The sequence below is a fragment of the Xiphophorus maculatus genome, chromosome 4 (assembly GCF_002775205.1).
Source record: "Xiphophorus maculatus strain JP 163 A chromosome 4, X_maculatus-5.0-male, whole genome shotgun sequence".
NCBI classification, from domain to species: Eukaryota; Metazoa; Chordata; class Actinopteri; order Cyprinodontiformes; family Poeciliidae; genus Xiphophorus; species Xiphophorus maculatus.
This window is the reverse complement of record NC_036446.1, coordinates 17,117,195-17,144,663: the sequence shown is the minus strand read 5'-3', so window position 1 is coordinate 17,144,663 and position 27,469 is coordinate 17,117,195. Positions and strand designations below refer to the sequence as shown.

At 39.9% G+C, this 27,469-nt stretch overlaps 1 protein-coding gene across 4 annotated transcripts in view; it reads right to left on the bottom strand.

The window, feature by feature from the left end:
* The window catches only part of zfhx3 (zinc finger homeobox 3), a 222,154-nt gene that overhangs the window by 60,025 nt on the left and 134,660 nt on the right, over positions 1–27,469 (bottom strand). For all 4 annotated transcript variants that reach the window (XM_023332816.1, XM_023332819.1, XM_023332818.1 and 1 more), the window contains 2 exons: positions 25,863–26,356; positions 1,029–1,260 (listed from right to left, as the gene is read on the bottom strand). In XM_023332816.1, the coding sequence (XP_023188584.1) occupies positions 1,029–1,260; positions 25,863–26,356 (726 nt within the window). The remainder of the gene's footprint in view (positions 1–1,028; positions 1,261–25,862; positions 26,357–27,469) is intronic.

Genomic DNA, 27,469 nt, shown 5'->3' with positions numbered 1-27,469 from the left:
CGTAAAAGTAAAAAAAAAAAGAGGAGGACGACGTAAATGGTCTATCATTTACTAAAAACAATTTGCAAACAGCACAACTCTTCTCTCTATCCTGAATACAAAAAGAAATATCCCTACCCCCATCCCTTTTAACCTAAATGCCCCTTCCTCTTGCCTTTGCATGTTCGCCTGTCCACTGTACTGTAGTCATTAACATATTTGGAGTGCAGTGAGCAGAAAGCTTAATTGTCCCTAATTGCTCAGCTAAATATGTTCTCTAATGATTTGCTTCAGATCTGTGACTGCCTTTTGCGCAATTTCCCGGCCGCTGGCTTCATTATCCCTGCCTCCTTGGAACAAAGCGTCTTCACAGGCTGGCCCTTTTTTTCACCCACATAACAGACAGCGAGTATGTGTGCGAGGGAAGTAAATGGTTCCTTCTTGGAGGGACACACAATAGAGGCCCTTTGTCAAGACACAGAACTTAAAGTGATTAGAAAACCAAATCTCTACTAAGAAAGAGTGTTAATTGACCACAGCTCACTCCTCCCAATCAGTCCGTAATAAATGGACAGTGGAGGCACTTTGTTTTAACCAAGCTACAGTAGAGGCAGTGTCTGTTTTTTGGTGTACTTGTTTAGAAAGCCACTGCTGTTGTTCAGCGTCTCCTTCTCCATACATAATGTTCTATCTTAATGTGTCTCTAATGGCTAAAAAGGACAGCTTCCATTAACAGGGAGTTGTGCCTTGGCAGGAATATTTTGTTGTAAATCATATTTGCAGCTAAAAATTGAATGAAAAAAGTTATGCATATGTTGCTTATTTTTCTCATTTAGTTCAATCAGGGTAAAAAGGCTGTCCAAACGTAGGAATATTCAAATAAACAAAAAAGTAACACGAAAATTGAAAGGTTTAGGTGCACACATCAGATAGGACATATGAAGCTTCTTAACTGAGCCACTTGATGACAGTTCATGAATAAAGCTGCATAAAAGAATAAAAGAAACAAAGTAATTTACATGTAAAGAACCAAAAGGTCATGTCCTGACCTGTGTCTGAAGAAGGGCATTTGCGGATGGTGAAAATAGAGCTAAGGTCCTCGTCCTCCTCCGGCAGGCCCTTCTGCAAGCGCTGAAGCTTCCTGAGGCTCTCACTGCGTTGGTGCTTCATGGAGCGCACATGTTGGATGAGGTTGAGTTTGGCCTTGGTCGAGTAGTTGCACAGCACACAGTGGTAGTAGCAGGCATCTCCCTCCACTGCATTTTCGTGCTGCTGCAGGTGCTGAGAGAGGAAAGAAGAACGACGGAGCAAAAGAGAGGGAGAGAGAGACGAGAAAGAGAGAGAAGAAAGAAGTTATTGTGGATGGCAGATAGCTGGCCAGGCACCACCGACTCACTTTCACTCACACAGCTGGCAAATGAACAAATCAATTCCCAATCACGGGCCCGTTGTTTAACATCCAGACCTCTTTCACTTCAAGACAACTGTTTGGACTGCACACTTGTCTGAGTGAGTGTCTGTTTCATGGGCTAACAGGACAGGAGAAGCCAGGGAGGCACGCAAATCTCAGGGGGCCCAAGGGTGGGCAGGAATAGCATCAGCCATCCTTCAGAAGCCGTGGGTCCGCAGCCTCACAGACGGAAGGAAGCATTGATCCCCTTCACTCAACAGAAGCTTCCCGTCTCTGAAAAAGGAAACTCCAAACATCTGCCTGTTTCACGCATGGGATACTAAATATTGATCATAGCGAGTTAAATTCTCGCTCTCATAGAGAAACAGAGGGAAAGTCAGCCTGTGGTGAGGCAGGAGGGGGGACTGAGTACAATCTGAGGGAAAACAGAACATTCCCCAACAGGAGGACAATCTTCCCAAAACAGAAAATTGGCATCAGTATTGACCCCGACATTTAACAGCATGCCCTGTCCGGCCTCCAGCCTGTCCCTCTGTAAAGTCACAACATGCATAACACCCCATAGTGACACTGTGCCACCACAACCACTCGTCACACCACCAAGCCCCAATCTAATTACCTCCTGCATGACTCAATCAATGATGCAAGGCCAACACAATATGGACGGGCCTGGTGTGAGCAATGGAGTTATTGACCATTATCCTAAAGCATCACACTGATGCATGTATGCAATAAAAGTCCCTCACTCTGTATGTGTCACGCCTGTCATTTGTCATACTCATATCAAACTGTGATGTCTTGCTGTGAATTTCAGTGGATAAAATCAATGTCAGACCCCAAGTTTTCCTCTTTTCCCTTTAATTTTCTTGACCCCTGTGTATGTAGTGTTTCCCACGTTTTGATAGGGGAAAATATCTTTGTTAACATCATCATGTTCTAATTATTTTTGGATGATTTGAAAAGTAAAAGTTTTTAAATTCTAAAAAGTTCTAAATGGATGCCTTATTACCGTGAGCTTATTGGCTAAGACAGTAAAAATGTCAATCTATTTTTCTGGGACAAATTAAGACAAAGACTGGTCAACCTTTTATACCATTAAAATGATTTTTCCCTTAATGTCCGGTGTTTGAAGGCAATGGTTAAACAAATAAATTATTAATAGAAATGAAAAAAAAATCGAACAGGACATGAACACATCACAACTTTAAAGCCAACTAAAATGGTTTGTGGAAAACTAAGCCTGGGTAAGATTAAGCTTAGAGAACAAATCTACTGCTGTTAGCTGACTGCTGAGTATTTTTCATCCACACCTTCAGAATATAATCCTTTTACTTTATTTGCCCTAAATGTTCACCTGCATGATCAGAATATGGTTCTACTTATGAAAATGAAATTGAGCTACCCTCTCCTGAACTAGATGGCCCGTTCCGTTGGCTGTAAGATGTAAAAGCAATGGAAATATCACACATTTAACTGCATTACCTTCAAACCAGGTGTTGACAGCCTGGTACAAAAAAAAGTCATAACAATATTATGCCTCCCTAAAATGCTCTTGTCCTTTTCTCCTAATGTTTAATTTTCTGGCAATATTGTAATGTTGCCATGGGGTTTTCTGAGCTATTGTGTTTCATTCTTTTTGGTTTCACATTTCTCACTTCTACACCTAAAATGTGCATTAAGACACCGCTTCCAGGAAAAGGAATAGGAGATTTTTTTTCCTCTTTGTGAGCCCCACAGCTCAGTGTAATAGAGTTATTAGGTGATTGTAAAAAGCTCTGTGTGCTCTCCTTTCTCGCCTCGTTTTAAGCCATCCATGATGTCATGAATAGGTGTTGCTGGATACTGCGGGGGCCCTCCTCCTTCTCCTCCTTTATGCGCTCCACACAAATATTGCATCAGAAATAAGGTAGAGGGAAATATGAGACAGATTCAGTTATAGATGACAGCAAATCAGTCAAATTGCTTTTAGTCACAGCAGATGTCTTGAATTAAAAAGGGCTGCTGCCGCAAATGACTCAAGGCTCCAAAAATCTACGAGAAGACAAGTTTTAAAAAATGACAGCACCTGACTGCAACTTCAAAGCCAGTCTCATGAGGAAGGGGGAAAAAAATCCTGGGAGTTTTATAGTTCCCCATAAAAAGCACAAGGTTTATATAGGAGTGAACTCGAGACCGCCTGCCCAGCAATCGACCATAATTCACTATAAACCTGACTGGTCAGGGAGATGGTCTCAGTGGGGCCAAAAGCAGCCTGCCCTGCTGCTTGTAGCTCTGTCTACTATCTCAAATGATTACACCTGTAAACCAACACTTTCACCATCTCTGCATTGGCCGTGACCTCCAGCAGTCTGGGGCATTTCAGCGTCAGTGAAACAGGAAGGGAATCATGCCTAATGAAGAGCGAGGTGGTCTCTGCTCATTTAGCATTCACGACCTAAGTCTTAGACATAATTGTGTATTGCATAAGAGAGCAGCACAGAGACAGCCAGCAGCCCTCTGATCATCGCGCTCACAAGCTTTCTCTGATTCTCAGAGGATTCCTTGAATTATCCATGCGAGATTCCTAGGATCACATCTAAAAGCACAAATATATATTGGATATTCTCTCAGGCCAGCTCCAGGTCTCACTCAGACACCCACACTTTGCATGTGAAACATAATAATGCATGAGACGGGGCTTGTGTCTGTTTCCTATGAACCTTCATTGAAGTCCCTGGTTGATAAATCACCTCCAACTCGAGAGGAGGAATTTGGCAGCTTAATGAAAAAGTCATGTTGGCCTAGGAGGACTTGTGCTGCCTGACTCTGGGGTCTCTTACTGCCCTATCAAGGCCCCAACAGGAGGGGTGCTGTGGTGCTTTGGGGTGGGGGTGTGGGCGCTTGATTGCCTGGGTTGCAGTGATTTCAGTAGCACTTACCGCATTTAAGTAGTGGGTGCAGCTGAGGGATTTTAATGTAAGACTGGCTGTAAAGCAACAAAAGGGAGACATACTAAAAGCATAATAGTATATGTGTAAAACAAAATACGTTCGCAACGCTAAGTTGATTGGTGACAATTATTTTAAGCAAAATTTAATTTATGTTAATGGAAAGGGACAGAACTCTACAGATTAGTCCATCAACAAGAATCTTAAAACATTCAACCACCATTTACGAAATTATATTTCCTTTAACTTCTGTCAAATCACAATCAAGACTTGGAGTGTTGTTGTAATTTTAGGTGACAAACTAATGGAAGAAGTGCACAGTGATAAATTGGAGAAAAAATAATTAATGCTTTTCAAAAAAAAAATTTTCTGAAATGAAATATGAAACGGTGGCATGTGTTTGTATCCAGCCACCGCGGTCAATATTTCATAGGAACATCTTCTGCTGAAATTACAGTTTTAAATCTATTGTAGTTTGTCTATTTTGGCACCGCTAAAAGTTATCCTTAATCCTTTTTTTAAACAGCATAATCTCAGTCAGACTGGATAATTTGTCTGTGAGTATCAATTTTATTCTTATTTTAGCTATTTCTAGTCCTCTAGCTTTCCTGGTCCTACTGAAGAATAACATCCACACAGCATGATGCTGCCACTGCCATGTTTCACAGTGAGAGTCTGTGTCAACAGTGATGTGTGGTTTTAATTTCCCTCCACCGATGGGAAGGGAAACTCTGCATGTGGAACAAAATGTTAATTCTTGGTCTGATCACAACAGATTCCAGAACCAAAACAGCTGCATTTATACTGAGATAAGTTGACTACATTAGATTTTTATTACGAGTTACAAGATCAAAGCAGACTGAATACAAATGAACGCCACAGCTTTAAGGCTTATTGTTGCATTATTTCACCCTTTCTTTGCACATCAGAGTTATGTACTACTTTTAGTAGTCTGTTAAATAAACTCCCAATAAAGTACTGGCATTTGTACAGTACTTGTAACAAAAAGTTCAAGGGGTGTCAATACTTTTGCAAGGCACTGTAGGTGTTCATAGTGCTAGAAGGTCCAGTTCTCAGCTTTACTTTATCTTCATGGTCTAAAATTGCAATCGAGGCATTTTAAACCTCTCTCCCTGATGAAGGCCCTCATCTCTCATTGTGGAGGCTGAAGCAGGGCTCTGTGCTTTTTCAGGTAAAGAGGGACAGGGGCGGTGTGGGCACCACCCCATCCTCTCTCTCACAACTCCATGCTGCTCCTTGCCCTCTGAGTGGGCATACACATGCCTGTATCAGTTACGACACCCACCCAGGGCACGGCGTACATCTGCATTTCCAGCCACTTAAATGCAAAGTAAAAGTGCACCTTTAACACAGAATAGCGTGGTTGCCGGGAGAGTCCAGCTAATACAAGATTAAGGGGGTATTACTGGAAGGGTGGAAGGGAGAAAGAAAGCCGGTAATTTCAAAGAATGGCTCCCAAAGGAGCCAGTAATATAGCACGCGACTGCAACAAACACATGCAAAAGTATAGACAAAAAGAGCATCAGGACTGTTCATCCACAGACACACAAAAACACACTCACACAGTCACATGCCATTATGATCATAGCCTAATTTCCACCATTAAATTTGGCAGTGCTGTTAATACAAAATTAATGCATTAAAACAGATTACTATCTGTGAGCTAAATAGCTATCAATTCCAAGAGAGCTGCCAAATTCCCTGTGAGAGCCAGCGAGTATCTGCTTGGATATTGCTTTGTAATTGTCTCCCTGATTCTCAGCACTAAAAGCTCTCCTCTGACTGTGTGTGTATGTGTGGGCACATGCATACGTGCATTTTATGAGAGGCATACATGGTTTAGAAAGCTACAATTCACACCTGACGCCATGCAAAGTACTGTAACAAGGCAGACATGAGAAAATTATATCATTGAAATCACAGAGGTACGAATCAAGTTTTGACTTCCTGTTGGAATAAGTCATACAACACCTTTTGTTGTGAGACCACAGTGAGGTCATAGTGTTGTTATAAAGTATGACATAACCGTTATTCTCTATGAAGGAAGACAAGGCAGAGTGTCCTGTAGCATTGAAAAATTCACAACAGTAAGAAGCAGAAGAAAATACTCCTTGTCGGTATGACCATATAGATACAGAGCTGAGAATAGTTTCATCAAATTAAATATCTAAAAAGTTAGTCAGCCGGCGTGTGTGTGTGTGTGTGTGTGTGTACGTGGGGGCGTGTGCATGTGTGAGTAAGTCCATTCACAGAAATCTACTGGGATCTTGATTATCATAGCTTGTGCACCGGGATTCCCCTGGAACACAAGCCGGTTATTTAGCAAAGCAGTGACTAGAAGCAGTCAGTTCTTGCAGTCTTGGCTGGTGATGTTCTGTCTGCCAGCAGCACGAACAACAGCTTAAACCACAAAGGCCCCCACTGGGTGCCAAGTACATTGGCTGCTTTGAATTAGGCACTGCGAGTTACAACACGCCTAAAAGTTAGGTTGTGGCTTAAGGAGACTGTGTATTCCAGGCATAAACTGCATACCTACCGCTTCCTGAACCTCATCCCCATCCGTGTCCTTTCGTTCCCTTTGCTCTTTAATCCCAGCCACCCCTCCACTGCATCCTGTCCCTGTGTCTCAAAGCCCATAATGTGCTATGTTGCTTCCTTTACTGCAGAAATGATCCATCACTACCGGTAGATAAAAACAGCCTGTATATTTGTCTCTTGGAGTGGATACAGAAACGGAACGGACCTCTGTGGCCTTAGGAAAATTAGAAAGGTAAAGATGGATAACTCTAGATGTCCTAGGAGAAAATTACTTAACATTAACCATAGAAACAAAGTCCTTTTTGGAGGGGTGGACATGGACACACTTAAAGACAACACAGCTATTGGTGCTCCACACCCACCACTCTTACTTACTTTTACATTAAATAAAGCAATAATTATTGAATTCCATTTGAATGAGTAAGATGCTGCAAAGTAAACAATGGGAACATAATTGCAGATGGAAGGCAATCAATGTAGCCAGTCATTTGGACCACGTTGATTGTGTAGGTTCAAGCATATGTGCTCTGCGTGTCCAAGTGTGTGTGGACATTTATGCAGCCACTGCAAGTCCAAGGTGAGCTAAAGGGAGTGTGTGCTGTGACAAGGAGCTGAGTAATACACTCTCCTACATGCACGCACAAAACAAGAGTTGGGTAATCCCTCCTTCAATAATGACCCAGGCCTCTAAACAATAGCTCTCAATCAGCTGATCAATGTGTCCACATAATTCATGTGCAGCTCGCTGTTTTTGAAAGGCTGAGGAGAGGGAGGATAAGCAAGCAGGCGGTTGAGAGATCAATGCCCTGTGTAGTGATAACGAGCCTGGGTCTATGCCCACAGGAGCCCCACACTGGCGCCTAGGGTCTCTCTCATTAAGAACATTTGGATAAGCATGGCTCTACATACATAATGTACACTTTTAATCATAGCCGGATAAACACATTTCTCTCCCTTCTAATGAGCGGGGTCCAGCTTTTGTGACATATAGAAATGACTCCAAAACAGGCAGGAAATGATGTCTTTTTTTTTTTTTTTAAATAAGAAAGAAGCGAGTGAAACAAATTAACAGCAAGCTGCTGGCCTCTTCTTTCAGTAGCTAATTAACAGTTTAACCTCCTGGAGTTTTTATGAAATCCATGCTGGGAGGAGCCTGCCAGAACTGCAGTACAACCAGATTACCTGCAGGTGGAGAGAGCAGGGTGGAGTCATGGGGTACCACATCAACTGCTACACCACTTTCTGAGATAATGTAGTGACAAGGTACCACCTGGAAACCAGGTGAGGCAAATCGTAATGAGAGCTCCATTTTTGGACAACAGAGTCAATTACTCCCCATGCACATTAAAGAAAGATATTTTATAGAACCATACTGGAGCAGATAGGGATGTTGACATTTTGAGATACCATAATATGTAACTCCTTCTTTCTTTTAGAGTTAGAGCTTAGGCTTGAGGAAAATTCCTTTGACTATTATTGGGCTGCCAGAAGCATCCATCCAGGCCTTGCCAGTTCATTCTGGGGGATTCCAAGATGTCCCCATGCCAAATTGTATTTACAGTCCCTCCAGCATGTTCTATGTCTATCTCAGAGTCTCTGCCTTTTGGGGCGTGCCTGGAAAACCCCCAAAGAAAGGAGCCCAAGAGGCATCCTGGTAAAATACACAAGCCACTGCAACTGACTCCTTTCAAATTGGAGGAGCAGTAGTTCTAATCAAAGCTCTCCCTGGAGAGCTGCACTCCATTTTAAAAACACAGAAATCTAATGTAACCTGCTTGAAACAAAGTCTTCTGTCAGTCATGATACATATGTCATGACCAGGTGAGGGTCAAAACATAGTCAAACCAATAGAACATAAGGGTTACTTTTTTTTTTGTTTTTGCTCATGTCATTTTATTAAGCCCAATCCACCAAGCCAACTCCATCCTAACTTCCCTCATAAATAAGACAATCAGATGCTTCAACTTGTCAAATTATGGTAGAGATTCAAGAAACAATCAAGAGTTTATTAATACACCAAAGAAAAATAAACACTTTATACACTTTTGATTTTTCTTAAGAAAAAAACCTACTTCAAAATCCTCAAGCACAAACATGACACCTCAAAGCCCTAACTCAGTTTTTTGTTTTTTAATTTACAAACAATAAAGCTATCAAACAGAAATTTCCATTATGTAAATTTATACTACTCTTAGACAAATGTAAGGAATTGGGCCAACAGTAGCATGTCACAGACATCCATGTTCTGGGAGTACAATAACTTGACATAGCCTCAAGTGAAAATGTATTATTTGCAAAACAAACCAGATGAAGTTAGTCAATACAGAATTTAAATGAACAGGTAGACAAACTATCAGTTTACATCTGCATGCACAACTTCCTTGAAGTCTAGAGGATTATCAGGTTGCAATAAAAGCATAACACCAGTATTTAGAGCTGTCTGGAGACGTTAAGTGATATGACTGTGTTTATCTATTAACAACTGTAACTAAGCTGAACTTTTAGTAAAATATGAGTTACTTGTCACTTCCTTGGCATACAGTAGATGCAGCACCTTGTTAAGGTGCTTCATATGTGAGAAGGAGAAAGCTTGTTAGATGGAAATGAAGAATGACAGAGAGTTTGGTGATAGTCTTAAGAAAAAGAAATGGAGATGGGGAATCATGGGTTGGCAGGGTGTTGGATTAAGATACAAGCAAACACCACTTGTAATGATTAATGCAGTCAGTGAGAATTAAATTCAGAGCAGGAACATTACCCAAACACAATTAGTCCTTGAGAACAAACATCACACACTGCAGTGAATGCAGATCCACATGCCAACATCCTGTGAGAGAGTTGCCAGTGGAAATCATGGACTGGAGGGCTGCAGCTGGACATGCCTGACTTGGACATTCTGTGAGTCACTATTGCAGCTACCTGTTTCTTTTTTAAGGCCTGGTGAATTCTCAGTATGAAATGTTTCCACAGCAGTAGAGGTGACTGAAAAACCCTCTAAACAGCAGCTGCACCCACATTCTTCCTCGTGAGCCTTTTGTCATTTGCCAATCTCCTGTTCTACCTTTCATACAGATAAAACAGTGGAGTGGAGAGAAGACACAGAATCCAGTCTCCTCAGGCTTGTATTATCTCGCTCTCACCCCTGGCGTTCTCAGTTTGGTATTGTAAATATTTCATTAACACATAATTGGTTGCAGCTTGAGGCTATGCAATAAGGCTGTGATAGCTGTAACACTGTATGTTTTCTGACTATCCCGTATCCTTTCTTATGTAAAATTCATAGAAATATGTTTTGAGGGAGGAGGGTGGTGCGAGATTTCAAGTGGGGAAATGTTTCGTTTTTCATGCACTGCCCTCGCACAGCCTTACTAGAGACACCAGCTAATTAAGAACGGTGATGATGTGCTCAGCCTGTGTCAATATTTAACCCAGCCGTACGCAGCTATCTTTATTAGCAGCACTACACTGACAAAAGGAGCAATGTGCCCTTTGAGAGGTCTTCTTAAAATGAAAATTAATGAGTGGGGTTGAGTGGAGGTGAATATACAAAGTAGGTGAATATGTGGGTTCCTTTTCATGGTACGAAAAGTACCTTGATGGAGGGTTCATCAAGCAGCTGAAAAAGTAAACACCCACCTTTTCACCTATTAACTCCTTCCTACTTTTAACTAAGAAGATGCAAACTAAATGCATCTTCTTTCATTCAACAAAACATTTGGGAATCAGTCTTTTAAAGTCCTTGTTTTGATTCCTAAAGTCTTGAAACCATTATAAATTAACTAGAAGAATCCAAACTCCAACTGGCAAAAAACAACTTTTCAGATTGATAGTAGCGTTCATAATACATCTATATGCTGTGCTGAAAATCCTCTTTTTATGAACATACCCAGGTGGATCATTGAACATTGCTTTAGTAACAGAGAACACAAACACAGAAATCTGTGTTACTAACACTCTAACACAGAGTCTGTGCTTGGCCCATTCGTTAGCTGACAAAGAAAATCCCTTTACATACAAAAAAAATACAAAAGTTCTTATTGATCAGAATGATCAATTAAGCATCAATAACCTAAACCCTCATCATTCCGAGTGCTGTATAATTGCTGCTAAGATATAGTTGTCATAACTAAAAATCGAACATAAACCAGGCTAATTGGACGAGTCATATTGCTTTGGTCAGGCAGGCAAAAAGCTTTTTAAGCCCCAGAAAGTGTTGATGAACAGTCAGCTGAAGCTTCCTAAAATAACTCCAAATGCCATTAGCAAGTGTCATCACAGAGGTCATTCTGGTGGCTTCCAGGACATCAAATATAGAGCATACCAATGCAAAACAAGAGATTTCTCTCTCTCCTTTTTTATTTTTTATTTTTAACATGATCTGCACTAACAAAGCGGATGTTTTCTAGAGTGGTCAATGAGTTTATTACTACTTTGTAAAAGTGTGGTTCTCAAACTGTGGCAGGTGCACCGTTGGTGACACTTTTCCACAGTGTCTTCAACGGTACACTTTTGAGTGCCTTAAGTGGTACTCAAAAGAAGCTTGGTATAGATTATTTGTAATGCGAATAAGACCTAGGTTTCTTCTTTATTAGAAATTTTGGAAAATAAACACAGAGTATCTTAAGAATGGCCATTCTGTAGTTGGCAACAGCAAAACAAGATGGGGTGTTGGTGGCCCTGTTTGCTCTTTTTACTTTGCTCAAAGTTTAAACTTGATTTCTTGTAAGGGACTTAGTCATAATTAACAGTGAGCTAGTTTCTTTTTTTTAATCAGTGATTGTTGATGAGTTTGGGAAAAAATTGCTGATTTCCATTCTATCTGTGGATTTTTCAAACAACTACCTTAAAAATGCCAACTTCTGCATAAAATCAATTCCAGAAGCACACTCCTTTAACTATTTAGCTAATCATGCAGCTGCAATAAATGTTTATTTTTTCTTTTATGAATTAATACTGCAACCTGTCCATACCTTATTGTACTAGAGTTTTGAAACACTTCTCAATAGCATGGCACCTGCCATAAACATTAGAGATTCTGTGTAATAACACAAAGATGTACAGCTGGCAGAGAAGTTAATTCATAGACTGGCATTGCACCCAAGCTTCCTCGCAGCTGCCACACCATATACTCTGCTCAATCGTGCAAGAAATTTAAAACTATACATCAAAGACTACCACTTTTCCCCTTCCTGTTTATTGATTAGGTAGAACTCTTGTTCAGTAATTGTGCAGTAAATCAAGCATGGTGAGCACTAATCTCAACCCCGGGAGGAAAGTGTTAAAGGTAAAACCTGCTGAAAAGTGCATAATTAAGGTGCCGTGTTTAGTCAGGAGAGAGGACATACTCCTCCTTCTCACATTTCTTGCTCAGCGCCTGCCTGCACAACCAGCGGCAGCCGGGAGAGGGGTTGGCAGAGGAGCAACGGGAAGTGTATACAGTTTCCAACCACCTCTCGCTCCCTCCCTCACTCTTTCAATCCTTCTCTCTCTCAATGCATTCCCAACCAAAGTGCCGGGGGCGCCATGCTTGTAAAGAAACCACAGCCTTTTGAGTGCCTCTTGTATTTACAAACGGAGGCATGTTGGAATCAAAGGCATTACCACATGACATAACACATTAAACAGTTGGCAGATTGAGAATTTATATACTGCACAGATAGTGAGTGAGGTAAACAGGAAAAAGTGCCGTTGTTGGATAAGTTTAACTAGCTATACATGGTGTGAGAGCCAAACTTACCCAAACCAGAGTACAGAAAAGGAGTCAGCTGCAGAAGCTCCCTTCTTTCCCTTGCTTTGCCTCCCTTCCTAACACACAGCTCAGGCTGTACTCCAGGTGGAGACAGCTATCACTTTCCCATTAACTTCCTGTTCCTCATATCTCTCCGCCCCCTTTTTCTCTCCAGCATCTCCCTCCCAGCCGCTTAACTTTTTTTCTGTGCCATTTTTCAAGTAATAAGCCGTGCCTCTTCCCCCCATCTTCAGAAATACTAAACCCTGCGGAGAGAAATTTTCCCGTTTCACATCAAACCTCTATCCTTCTCCCTGAACAGCTTCCTCGTGTTGCCGTTCTGCCTAATTTCGCCTTAGTTTTTAATTCTCCATCATCAGCAGGGATCTAAAAATAAATGATAAATGGAATAAAATATTTTATAGTCTTACCTCTTATCTGTTCTTACAGGGGTAATAATAAAGTAGTTAATCCTCTAGATCCGACTCAATTTGATTAATCAGCACATGCGGACAATCAAATAAATGATTAATATTCCCCGGTCACGTGGTTGGACAGTTACTCCTGAAACCATCAGTAATAATTCAGTAACCCTTCCCAGACCACAGGCTGCAGCTAGTCAGCCTCACTCAGCATCAGTCCTCTGATGTTCAGCAGGACTTTGAACTCCCCGCACAGAAGCTCAGACACACCATGGGGGGAAAACTTTCTGCAGCATAACGCCCTCCTACAATGTCTGCCTACCTGATCGGAATTACCCACTATAGAGACGGCACAAAGGACGGAGTTTAGCTAACAGCTGGTAAATATAGACATATAAAGATCTGGTGCAGAAAGTCATAACTGGAAACATCAATTCAGATCATCTGCTGTTCCACAAATTACATGAAGAACAACAGAAAATAATAGCAGACAGAAGATAAACCACCTAACAAAAAGTAATGGAGCAGAATTCTTGCCACAGTCGAACCAGATATTTGCAAGAGCAGATGGAGTGATGAACCAACAACTCCTTCTCGCTCTGTCATTGTTCATCCTAAAGTAGTCACTGGTACATCATCTTATTGGCTTTTACGTCTGCCTCTGTTAAAAGTTTTTAATCAGGTAAGCAAAGCAGAACAACTTTTGCCACTTCGTATTTGCATAAAGCATAGGCTGAATAATGAAGCTGCATACTGAGATAGAATGGGATCTATAGAACTAGCAATTTGGGAAGAGATAAATGCGTCATTCTGTTCATGTTTGCATATGAAGTTATGAAAAGTCTGTTTATACCAGACATATGCAGATTGTCACACCCAAACCACAGATGTTTATTTTCTCTTCACAAAACCCCCTTTTGGACAGTTGCTCTCACAAATGTACCTTCAACAGACTGATCTATTTTGTAATAGATGCAAAGTAATGCCAAAGAAAACCTGCATTTTCTAGGTTCATGAGTAATGTTGGAACTTATGTGTAAGACTCTTGAAGGGTAAATTAACAGCTACCGAATTAACAGAGCTAATTCTGTCTGCATCGGTTTGTAGGGTTGCTGAAATAAATTATGAAGTTTGTTTTATATTTTGTCGACTCAGTAAAGAGGTTTATGGTCCAAAAGCCAGCTGTGAAGTGGTCAATTTCAGATCTTGGGATCTTCTGCATATTTTATCTCTTTTGTCTCTCTGTTTCCGGTCTGGTCACTGTGATAAAAGGTACTAGTGGCATACAATCTTTTTTTAAAATAATAATTCTGTGGTTTGAGGTTTACGGTGTCAGTCAGATGTGGCTCTGACTTGGTTATATGGTTGTAGAAAACAAAACTAGTTCATTTTACCAGAAAAAAAGTATCTCGCTCCGTTACTAGCCCTGTTTCTCAGTTCTTGCAGAGACACACTGTAACCCATTGCTTTGGCCTTCGTAGATATGAGCACATTGTGCAAATGGCTGAAAACCCCTAGTTTTAGATATAGGCGTTAGAGTTCACTTTGATCTCTTCTCTCTCTCTGCTGTTTATAAATTGGTTACACAAATATTTATGAGCAGAACGAAGAAAATGGTTGGTCTGGTTTGTGTCTCTCTGCCTCCCTCTCCGCCCTCCCCCCATGTGGCCGATGATGAGGCCACCGCAGACGCAGAGCGAGCACATAGGCCCCAGGCCACATCCATCATATCTGCTCTGTCTCTGGATATTGTGCGACCCCAGAGAGGGCCGACCTAACTAAAACCAAGAAAGAGAAAAAGACAATCCATTTGCTATGAATAAAATAAAATAAACAATTAAAGATGGAAAACATCACTCATCAGTGGTCTCGTTTATGGGAAATTGTAAATAATTATTGACGGTGTGAGAGCATATTGCACAGGCCAAAAGGTTTGCATGCAAAAGGAATTGTGCTTGGCACTAATGTAATATTTCAGTTTCTCAGTAACAAAATCCAATAAATTAATACCACAGTGTTCAATGCAAACAGCCTCTGCCTCTTCTTTAGCTCACCTGTCCATTTTTGCCAACAACACTTACACAATGGAACAGGCTCCAAGCTTCTGGATCTATATTCTTTAATTGCTCCCCCCTGCCCTGACCTCTGATCCAGATCACTCTGATATACAGCGTCTCTATTAAACTGGGAAGTAGGAAAATATTCTTCTAATGACCCTCTGCTCTGGCAATAGTACTGAAAATGGCAAAGAGAAAAAAAAATCAATCTTCTTCTTTCCTTTTTGCCCTTCACTGGCTCTATTAGTTCCTTTTTTATCTAAAGGTTGACTCCAAAAACGTGGACAGAGATTGACCAGAGCGAAGCACACATTCCTATTCCGATGGGGCAGTGGACTTTCCTGAGATGAATTTTGATAATAAAGACCTAAAAAAAATATGGCCAGAATAAAAGTTCTTTTGCACAGCATTTTGACCGTCCTTCAACCACACATTCTGTGCTGATCTGATACATTAGAAAGCGAGGTTGACTTTATCTGAGCTGTGCACAATGTTGATCCTGCATTCTAGACAAAAGATAATTCAGAGATAATACAGTTTAAGCAAAAACGAAGATACAATCCGGACCAAATGTTAAAGCCAGAGAATGCACAGACAGCAACCCTGGGTGCTTCTGTTCGTGCACGTGTTCACTGTACAGTAAAGGCTGATGAAGTGCGCGTGTGTGTCCATGGGCAGAGGTTGGGCGCGGGTGTTGGGACGGGGTGGTAGTGCTGGACTGGCTTGTCGATCGATGCAGTGATTGGCAGTTAATGGCTTTCCCTGTTCTGCCTTGGTAACCCCGGCCTGATGGCTGTTGGGTCTGATCAGAAATGGCAGATGGTGTTTGATTTTCGTATATAAACCTCTGACTTTGGGGAGATGGCTTCATCATGTTTAATGATTTAAAAGTTAAGTTGAATACTGGGAATACTCCAACGCTGGATCTCTCATTTTAAAAAAGCCCTAACCTCCCTTCCAGATGGAAGGGCTAATCTCTTTAAACTATGTGCACTGATTGTGGCTAGTTTGATGCCTTAAGCCACTCTGCTTTCCTGTGATAAATTATCAAAACAGGACTCAAAACAAATGATTTGATCCATCTTCTATTATCCAGTCACAGAAGTCATCTACAACTTAAATCTGCAGCTCAGTCACAGTCCTAAACTAACAATTTAAAAAATAAAGTAAGAAAGCTTGACATAAAGAAAAATCAGTCCAAAACACCAAAAGACTTATTGCTAGTTTATTCTAAAAATATGAGATGAACAAGTCAGGTTTGACAGCAAAAACTAAAATCAGCAAATTAGACTATAAATGGAGGAAAAATTAGAGGAAAAGCTGTGCTGATCTAGAAGACAAGATGACAGAGGTGTACAAACATCTGATATGATTCTTCAGTAATTTAATATCCTAATTAATCTTCCTTTTTAAAATTCTTAAGTTTTTAAGATTGAAGCCTAATTATTTTCTAATAACTGACATTGCAATGATGACATTTTGACATTTTCTTATAGTTAAATATTTATTATTTCTGTGAAACTTTCCAGATTTCCCATCAAAAACATTTTCTTGTAGGTTTGATCATTAAAATGGATGAATACTAGTTTGGTGAAGTCTTTGTCAATGAGTGTGTATGTGTGTCAGATGGAGAGATATTCAGAAAGAGATATTTTGGCCCCACTGGAATAGGGAAATTAATACATTTTCACTTCTGAAACATAAACAAATAATACAATATTTTGCTTTACAAAACTTAATAAGATTCACTCTCCCTCGTGGCTTTCTGCATGCAAATTAAACACTGATCATTTGAATAATCATTTGCATTCCAGATCTCACAATTTCATGTCCAAACTTTAACAGCTCCCAGAGTTCTCATTTCATCTGCAGCTGCACAGGCCGTCCTTATGGCTCAGATTAGTTTAACATGATTCACTTCAAGGAAGGATAACTTAGGGAAATTCCTAGTTTGTGAGAGAAACTGGCCACCTAAGGTGAAATCCGAATTTAATTTATTAGGCATTCATTTTTAGGGAAAACTGTCAAGTGAATCTGGTGACATTGCTAAAAAAAAAGCAGTTTATGGGTCGCAGAGAAAAGGAATGTTGAAGTGTGATCTAGGAAAGAGTCTTAAATGTCCACTGGAGATCCTCACGGAGGAAGAGATAGAACCAGGACTTGATAAATGACAAATGTTCAAAACGGCTAGAACCTGCAGAACAAAGGACTGTGAAACAGTGTCACAGCATTATACTGAGGCTCGCCACAAAAATGAAGCAAGCTGAGGTTAAGGTGAGTATAGATGAGAGATGATATGCTTGGGAGGAGCTTACAGGAAGGGTAGTTAATCTCTCTTTTTTCCTTCAAACACCACTGAGTCTATTCTGGGCATCAGAGTGTCATAAAGGAATGTTCGAACCATAAAGTATCTGTGCTCCTGAGAAGCTAAAGAACATTCCTGTCCCCAACCTTTAAGGGCGTCTTTCAGTCAGTCTCACCTCTCGGCGTTCCTTCACCCTACTTCAGAAATAAATCTGTTAAAGTCTAGATGGTATTGTTGCTAAAGTTAACATTTGCAAGTATTCATCTAATTAAAATTAACTTCATCTTTAGGGAGACCAAGCATTAGCTTTAGTGCCATAACAATAAGTCTGTCCTTTGTCTCCACCACACACTAGCTTTCACAATACCGTATTGTTCTGTTCATATAATATATATTTTGTTCAATGTATTATATTCTTTGCAAAGTCTTTTGTTTCCATATTCTAGTTTATCCATCTTTTGTATTCAGGAATAAAAGGCATAATGAGAAAACAAGGTGGGAAACAATTTTTCCAGAGCTCCTAATAAAAACCGCATGACACCCTGGCCTGCACCGCTTAATTACAAAAGGATGAAATCTTTTCTTCTCCATCTGGAAAAAACATTATCTGCATAACACCGGGAGATTTACAACTCCCTGCACTGGACTCCAGCACACAGCAATTAGGCAAAACATGGATGGACAACCGGAGCCATGAAATTCAGGAAGAGATGGCTATTCAATTTTCAAAGAAGAGCCAGCCAGAGGCTCCAAGATTTCAAATAAAAATTCTTGACTTTGACACTCATTTTAAGGGTCAGACTTTGGTCATGTTGACACAAAGGAAAAAAGGGAATTTGCGTTACATTCAATAGCCCTTCACATCATCATCATCATCCTCTCACACAAGGTCTAAAACCCATCAGTAGGAAAAATGCATAGATTTGAGCTCCATTAGCCTCAGAAACTTTGTGAATAGAAGTGGAGCGAGAAAAGTTCAGGAAAGTGAAAGAAGCAGGGGAACATATCTATCCATATCTAAGATTTATCCCTCCCATGACCCTACCCAAAATGCCAAACCCAGGGAGAATGGGTCCCCATGTACTCATTCCTCCAGCCAAGACTTCCTCCTCTATTCATCTGTCTCTTTAACTGAACTTCCCTTTATGTACAGCTCTACTGAACACAGTCCTCAGAACTGAGTAGTTTTGTGGCTCTGACCACTCTGAGGCCATTAATCTGGTGGCTAAGCCACTGATGTATTGATGGCACACAGCCGGCAGGCTTGTCTGCCTCACTTTCTCCATCCCTGCAGCTTAGGAGCTAAATACATTCAGAGGAACCTCCACCTGGCCTCATCAGGGCAGCATTTACCTGCCAATTGCTTGTGTTAACTTCTGAGTCAGCACCTTCTGGCAGACGACAGGAGCTTCAGCCATCCAGTGATAACTAAACAATAAGATAATGCATTTTTTACACATGCTTTACATAATTTCTAAGTTTAATTTAAGGTACATAGTACAGGCCTCCTACACATTTTTCCTTTTATGTACTCTTTCAGTCAATTTGCCAAAGTTTATTCTGCAAATTTCATAACATTTGAGTCACCTTAAATATATTTGTACAATTGACTTTTCTTACTACATGTATGATGCAAATATTGAACAAGGCTGAAATTAACTTGACTTCAAAATAACTTGTTCTCAGCAATTTTATTATGAGCTCTTTTTTAAAAAAAAAAAAAAATGCATGCGAGTTGAACTTGTCAAATCAGCCTTTGTCACTGTCCATTAAATGCAGATTCCTAAAGGGAGTATCTGTTGTTTGAACTTTGTTCTATTTCTTAAAATAGAAAGAAACCAAAGTTTGATTGATGTCTCAAACTATTTTAATCTAAGAAAATCTCAATAAAAGTTGTCTGGGTGTCAATAAAAGTGCTAAATTTGAATAACTACAAAGTAAAATAGTGATGGACAAAATGTTAATCTCAAGATAGAAAAATCATTAATAATAATAATAATAATAATAATAATAAATTTGATTTATAAAGCCCTCTAGATATCCAATTGAAATGTCAAAAATATATCTGAACTCATGTAAGTATTGATCCACATAGCATGTGTCTTCCAGAAATTGCAATTATTTAGTATTTGCAGTTTTTGGCTGAGTGCCGAGTGACAACAAGGGGGAAAAACATGACAGTTTATTTGATTTGAAAGTAATTCATTGAATGACACTTTGTGTACTGCAGTTTGCCAACAAATCTGTAAACTCAATAGCTTTACTCAGGTAAAGCTATTGTACAACATTAGATACAGAGAGCTTCCAATAAGCGCAGGAAGAAGTTTCTCCAAAACAAAACTTAATTTCGTGGTTTGTCATAAGAACCGTAGACAGCACTATACATTTTCTTGTTGGAAGACAGACCTGCTGGTTTAATAAAAAAATAAAGAAAAAAAATCTTTTGGAAAAATTTTTTTAAATAGCAGTTTTCTTCAACGAGCAGACAACTGATAGCAACACAGCATGGAGACATCAGTTTCTAAACGCACAAAATCCCTGTTTGATGCTCTGAAAGAAGAGACACATATTCTGCTGTATGTGGGACTGCCATCACAGCAGTCAGTCTGCTGTGAGGAGCTAAACACTGCTGTAATCAGATGCATCCGTACCGCTCAGATCAGAGCATGGTGACAATGATCGGAAGTTTTTAATCCTAGACACATCAGACTACTCATCTGTCTTCTTTCAGAGTGTGACGTGTTTCCCATGGTAAATTGTTTTTTTCTTGCACCTTTGCACGCTGACACTTTCATTCGCTGAAACAATTGTGAAGATACGGGCCAAAGAAATATTTACTAAGGAAAAATATTAGTTTTCCAGGAGAAATGAATTAGAGAAAGCCGCTTTTATGTAAAACTAAGAGTAATATGGTGTGATTCACAAACTGCATTTCTACATCATACATCACTTCTGATGTTGATAAAACTATCCACATTTAGTGGCGCTTATCTCTGTCTTGAACTGCGATGATCTCAGCCGCACAAGTTAATATAACATTGCTTCCTATCCCTTTCCTTTCTTAAACACCAATCACCCCTCTCTGCTGATCACACTCCGATAGCAGGATCACCAGATTTCTTACACGTTAGCAGAGAGCAGAGTACTCTGGCACGTTTCCCCAAAGAAAGCAAATAAAAAATTTTTAAATAAGTTTCAACTATTATAGCTTTTTAGAAGAACTGCTAAAATAATAGGAGCTTCATGGGAAAAGAACAGATTTCTGTGTGTGTCTTGTTTATTTTTGTTCACCATCTATGTGTTAGTCTCAGGAATAACCTCTGTTGAGCTTTTGTGTGTACAATTAACGCAACCAGCAACAACAGCTGTGTTACGGGTCAATCCCTGACCCCCTCCTTGGCCTTCCAGAGGAGTAGAAGCTTAAAAGGTTGTAAACTTCCTGCACCCCGCCAAACACAAAGTCCTACCAGTCCTCCTTTACTTTTCCCTCTTCAAAATACCTTGATTTTAAGATGAATGCCAGTCTTTTCTTGTTAAAGACTGAGCCTGGTTTGAGTGAGGATGCTGGCATTCAATCCCCTGTAAGCAACTATTGATACCCAACACAAGGAACCTCGTGTTACGGGCTGTAGAAGTAAACAATAAGGCTTGTTGTGGGTATGCTGTGTTTACAAATCTGTCTTTGCTATAAACTATTAAAACACTACATTTTGTGATTCCTGTTAAATTTTAGATTGGTTGTGAGTTTGTGCCTGTCCGTCTCTTTGTGTGCATTCACACGCTTGTGCATGTGAAAGAAGAGAATGGGCTGTCTCCCAGGATGTGCAGCTCACGCTTTATTAGAGCAGTAGTACCAGTAAATCAGAGCGCAGCTCTTCCTGGAACTGCTACAACCTTTCCCACTGAGCACTATTACTGAACAATCATAGGCTAGCCATGATAATTAGCAAAGTATCTATCTGTCGAACCCTCCTGTAAACCCCCTCCATCGCCACCACCACCCCCACTTTCCACCCTTTCTCCTCTCTGTCCATCCGTCCACTTTCTACGCATCATCTTGCAGGAATTCTGAGTGATTAAGACAAGGCTCTCCTGGGAGATCACTCGGGACATCTCTCAGTCACTTATCTGCCACAATTTTTTCCTGTGATGTTTGACAGAGTAACATCTACTTCAACTCCACAGGTACATGTAAATAAATGTAAATATCACTGACTGCTGATTTATTTAATTGATTCAATCCAAAAAGTGAAACTCTTATATCAGAAGGATGTATTCTGTTGATTCTTATTATTAAGTCTTGCTGCTAAGGAAAACCAAAATTCTGTTTTCTTAGAACAATATTATTACACCAGTAAATGTGTAGTAATACTTGTACAGATATAGGTAAGGTCAGTTTGCTGGCCAATCAAGCACATGGGCACCTTGTTTATTTTTTTTTCACCTTTATTTATACAGTTAAATTTCACAAGGTCTTATTTCAAGGACGATGTGTTTTAGACTTAATGCAAGTAATGCATCAGTGTAGCTCTTGTGTTGGATAAGCCTGTACCTCTTGAAGACTCAACTTCAGATGCCTATGAGTCACCCTAAATGTTTTGAATGGGCTTTGCAACACAGTCCATTCAGACCTATCTTAATCCCCATCTCTTACACACCTTTTTCTGAAACAGTTTTTCTTCCACTCAACTTTTAGTATGCTTAGATCATGTTCCCTGTCATCATTGCAAGATCAGAGAAAAAATAGTAAGTAGGAAAGTCTTGGAGGAAACCAAAAAAAAAAAGAAATCAATATCATATACAAGTCATCAAATAAGCAGCTTAAACAATGTCACTATGCCTAATTAAATTTTTGAATCATGAAGAGTCATACTCTTTTCAACTGAGCCCTTGTTTTAGGGAATTAAACTTTGAATACAACAACAGAATCTGTTTTCTTTTTCTTTTTTCAAACTTTACATAACTGGTATTATAAAAGGGCTTGGAGTCAATCTCATCACTCATGATCATTAAAATGTGAGATAATCAAGCCTCTCGTTCCAGTTTGTTGAGAAGGATAATCAAGGAAACACTTAATGCATGTAACAACTAATCCTTTCATTTATGTTAAACCCTTCACTCCTCAATTATCATTTGTAGGGATTATTTGACTTTGCAGAAGACTGACATGTCTTTAAATTTTACTTGCTTCATTTCAGTCATAACAAGAGATAATACAACTGCAGGTAACTGCAAAAATTGTTATCTCTGTTGATGGACAGATCATAGGATGTAAAGTGACGCTTTTTGAGGGGATAAACACTGGTTTTTGAATGAGCATGTATGGCAAACAGAGGAAGGAGAAAATATTTTACAGTTAGGTGTGCTCAATAGAGCAGGACCAGGATACAGGAAGGGATGTCGAGACGTTCTCAGTTTAAGATTCCACGTTTGATAGTGACGGCACTTTCTCCCCATCTTTCCGTAGCCAACTGGCATCTGGAGTGGATTTTGTGCTAGCAGACACCAAGGAACATGATTACATTCGGCTAACTGTGCTCTAAACTGATTATGCATGTGCCAAGCTAATGGACTACATTTGCAAGAGGAAAAATAACATCCAATCAATCTCAATTACTGCCGATTGCACTGGCCCCCGAGACAAGGAAGGTAGCCAGCAAACCCCACTTCCCCCCATGTTCTCCCCTTTCTTCCAACCCTTCAATGCAAGCTGAGGCCTATAGCTAGGCCTGGTTAGGCCCCATCCTCTCCCGCTTGTTAGAGCAACCAGGTTGTGAAAAAGGATTAGCCTGTCATTGCCACATATTATCATAAGGGATTATCCCTACACATGTAAAATATTATGTTAATGTCCAGCTGTAAAGCAGGTTTTTGTCAGGATCAACGTCAAAGTTAAGCTACAAATATATTTTATTTGAGTTGTGCAAACCGAAGATGATCATCTGAGGTTATCCGCACAGCAACATAACATGGGTTTGAATTCAGGAGTGACCATTCTAGATTGATTCCCATCACATTAAATCTCTTCGGGAAAATAAGAAGGCGAAAGAAAGCTTCAGATTACATGGCTCAGTAGACAGAACGCAGTTCTCACAAAGAGTGTATTTCAATTGAGGAATACCGTTTAGAAAGCAGACAGAATCAGCCCATGCTGTGTGGTGGTCCAGTGGTCAGGATAAGTTGCTGGATCATTCTGTGGCCTCCTAAAACATTCCGATACATGGGGTGGTGGGGGTGATATTTTTAGAAAGCCCTAATATGGGCCACATACCACAGACTCTGAAATTATCCCATCTAACTTAGCTCTCAGTTTAAACCTTCCTTTTTAATTCCAGTAATTACAGGCTCCAATTTATATGGAGCTGCACACACAAAGGCCTAGTTTAATGCAAACCAGTTTGATTTGGGTGAAGTGTCCCGAGCATGTCCCACATCTTACAGCATGTTTATGCTGAGTTGATGATTTATTTTATCCCTGTTTTGATTTTCTCTTTTTTCATCCATGAATAAACTAAGAGGTCTTTGCAGGCATTGGTGGGCAAGGCAGATTTTTGGCTGTCAGTATCTCAACCAGAACTATAAATCTAAAGGAGTAAGAAAACTGTGCAGCTGAAAAAACCTCACAACCATGTATTTGTCACATTGGTAAGTCATAAACTACTGTAATGAATCCTGTCAACTTGTGCTCATCTTTGTTTCTGAGTTGTGTAGGGGATGAGGCAGAGCTTACAAGAACTAAGATTTTCTCTGGTTTATGGAGCAGGTGATTTCTGGACAAATGCACACAGTCTTAGAAAACCAATTGGTTTTAAGAAATATGGAGCCATCTTAAGAGGCTTAAGTAAAAAAAAAAAAAAAGATCATCCCTGGATGTGTTGTACATATTTAATCCCTCACAGCCTGAACTCTTGTGTGACATGTGTATTTCCTCTCCTAAAAAGCTTGTGTGAAGAAATATAGTAAAAGAAAAGAACACACAATTTCTTTAGATCATTAGGGTCATAGCAAAGATATAGCTACAAGACAATAAGAAGAGCCCTGTTCTACAAGAACAACGTTCTCCTCTGTAAAAGTGTGATGTTGAGAGATAACATGCCCAAATCTGTCAACTTGGATCCAAGTTCACACATGCATTATAATTTTGTTCCTAAAGTTCAAATAACTACACATATTTAGAGGAATATAAATTTTCTAGAAATAGACCAAAAAAAATCTAAATCTTTGAATGAAATGTGTTTTGCTTAACAAAATATGACAATCCGAAAACCTCCCTGGTCCTCTGTAACAGATGCAACCGAAGCACTCTATTTCACCTGCCTTTTTAGCAAAACCAAAAGTTGATTTATTTATTCTTCCTGTTATTTCAGTACAAAAACCCTTTGTTGAAAACACGTTTGTCATGCCACAGAGTCTGAGAGATCATTTGTCATGCTACTAGGCTTTTAAATTGATGAGATTTTTAAGCTCAGTTTTTTTGTGTAATTAAAAGCCCATGCTCGAGGTAGAAAGCATGTCTTTCTTTCTCTCATCTTTAGATATTTCTTGCAACAGATAAGGTGCCACAGGTGCAAAGGAATGCAATAATTGAAATAAAATCCCAGTCTGTCATTAATCCAAACTGGTTAATGACAATAAGGAACTTCCTAAAAATATATTCTATAGCTGTAGAAAGATGGTGCTTTTCTTGAGCATGTTGCCTAAGTTGACACCACATATGTGTTGCCAGTGCTTGTGTGTCTTGTGCATATGTGCAACTATGCCAGTTTGGGTTAAGCGCAGACTAGCCAAAGCCGCAGACATACAGGATAGGCACCTAAGTGGAATCAGGCCTGTTAGATTTATGGCCATTTGTTCGGAGAGTGTTCATCCACTGGCTATTATGGAATGATTAGAGGAGAAGGTGAAGCTCCAAGTCCAGCAAAAATCAATACGGCTGTCGAGAACAATTCAGCCCTTCCCGCTCAGAGGAGTATTAGCACCAAACCTCTGTCTCCTAACACTTCTTCATTCGTCTACCAAGTGATTTAGTCCTAAGCTTCCAAGCCAGCTTGTCCTGCCATGTTCTTCTCAGGGCACTAGTGGGGCCGGCTTCTGTATGACAGCTACACAACAAAGATGTTATTCATGCCTCTAGAGAACAGCTGGTGGTGATGTCGGCAACACAAGAACATTTATTAAGTCTTGCTGAGGCAGATCAAGTTAGCATGGAGATTATTGAATAAGCATTTCACCCTTTCTGCAAAACTCTATGATGTTCCAACTTCTCAAAAAAGACAATAAAAACTGCTATGTATAACAGGACCATCATACTTTTCCCAGACATTTTTAAACTTATAACAAATATGTTTTGCAGGACACATCCAGATTACCAAATTGACCAATATGTAAATCAAAAATTCAACTGACAAACTTAGAAAGAAAAAAAAAAAGGCTGAGTGGCACGTGTGATTAAAAATAACTTAAAAACCACTGACCTTATACAGTTTGAGGCTGGCCTCATGGCGTGAATTGACAGTGTGCATCCTCAGCTTCTCCAGGCTGTTTGTGTAGTAATCACAGGCATTGCACTTTAGGTGCACTGGATTGCCTATTGCCACACACTTCAGGCGCCATTCATTGCCTTTGCCCCCTTCTTTGATGTGAGCAACAAGCTGGTACTTCTGCACATGCTTGTCTGTTTTGCAATGCAGCTGGAAGTTGGCTTTAAGTTGAGTTGTGTAGTGGCACAACTTGCACTGATGAGAGTCTCCCACCACGGCACGCCACTCCTCCTCTGGCAGGCTGCGTTCGGCACCCATATGCATGCCTAGCACATCCAGGTTGTCAGTGGTGAAGCGATTGCACACAGCACACTGAAAGAGCTTGAGGGAGGGATCTGTGGTCTGTGATAGACTTTCTCCAAGAGTCATCAGTTCCTCAGACACCAGCTGCCCACCGCCAAGACGCACATCCACTGGGATTTCCCCACCTACAGGAAAAAGCAAAAAGAAAATGAAGGAAAGTGTAGCTAGATTATTACACTGATTGCTAACACACTGTGATCATTACAGTAGTGTTTATCTACACTGTAGAAAAAACAAATAATCTTTTTTTATTTTCACTATTTGACATTATACTATGTGATTTGGGATTTTGTTAATGTTTTGCTCCATTATATAAATTTCTTTCCCTATGATGTCATCTAGCTCGTCAAGAGCACAAGTCTCTCTCACACCAATAAATCAATTATGCTGCCACCCATGTGCTTCAAAGTTTTGATGTGACTCTAAGGCTTGCAAAAGCAAAAATGTTCATCAAGGCCTACACTTTAATTTTAGGACAAGACACATCTTTGACAATAAGGTTTTAGGCCTTGACTACATTGACAAACTTTAATCTGTCATGGACAAAGGAGTAAGAAAGAACCTGCCCTCTTTCTGAATGATCTGATGGCTGGACATTCTAATGTAGTTTATGTTCGCATGTCATTATTGGAATTGATGAACATGCCACTTTCTGGCACCTGGATTGATTGACAGGTAGCATCATATCAATTGTGCCCAGGGATGAAACAGAACTGGAGATCTGCAGTTCTCATCCTGATCTATCTTTGCTGATTTCTTTAGATTTTCCAAAGATGAGACATAAAGAAAAACCAAACCATGACCTCATCATCTCAGCTATCACAAACATTGCTAAAGGCATAGCAATTTTAGTGCATGTGGATTTACGACTTTGAAGAAAGTAATAAAACATCCTCGATAATGTTATGTCTGTCATGTATTTAGCTAATAGAAAATTTGTGGTACTCTTACCTGACCCAAAACAGGAAATCTTAGGAAAACAAAAGGTTTATGTGTGTGTTTTTATAGCCCTCATGTAAACACCTTGTGTCAATTATACAATTAAATGTTACAATTTAAACAATATGCGAGGTTTTTTTTTATTATCTTAACAGAATGAATGTCTTTAGTCCCAGTGTTAGGATACATGCCCTGCCACCAACAATATAAATCATGCCCCAACTTTAAAAACAAATAATTATAAAATCCAAATCCAATTTATTTTCAAAGCATGTTAAAAAAAAACAGAAAGTTTGCCA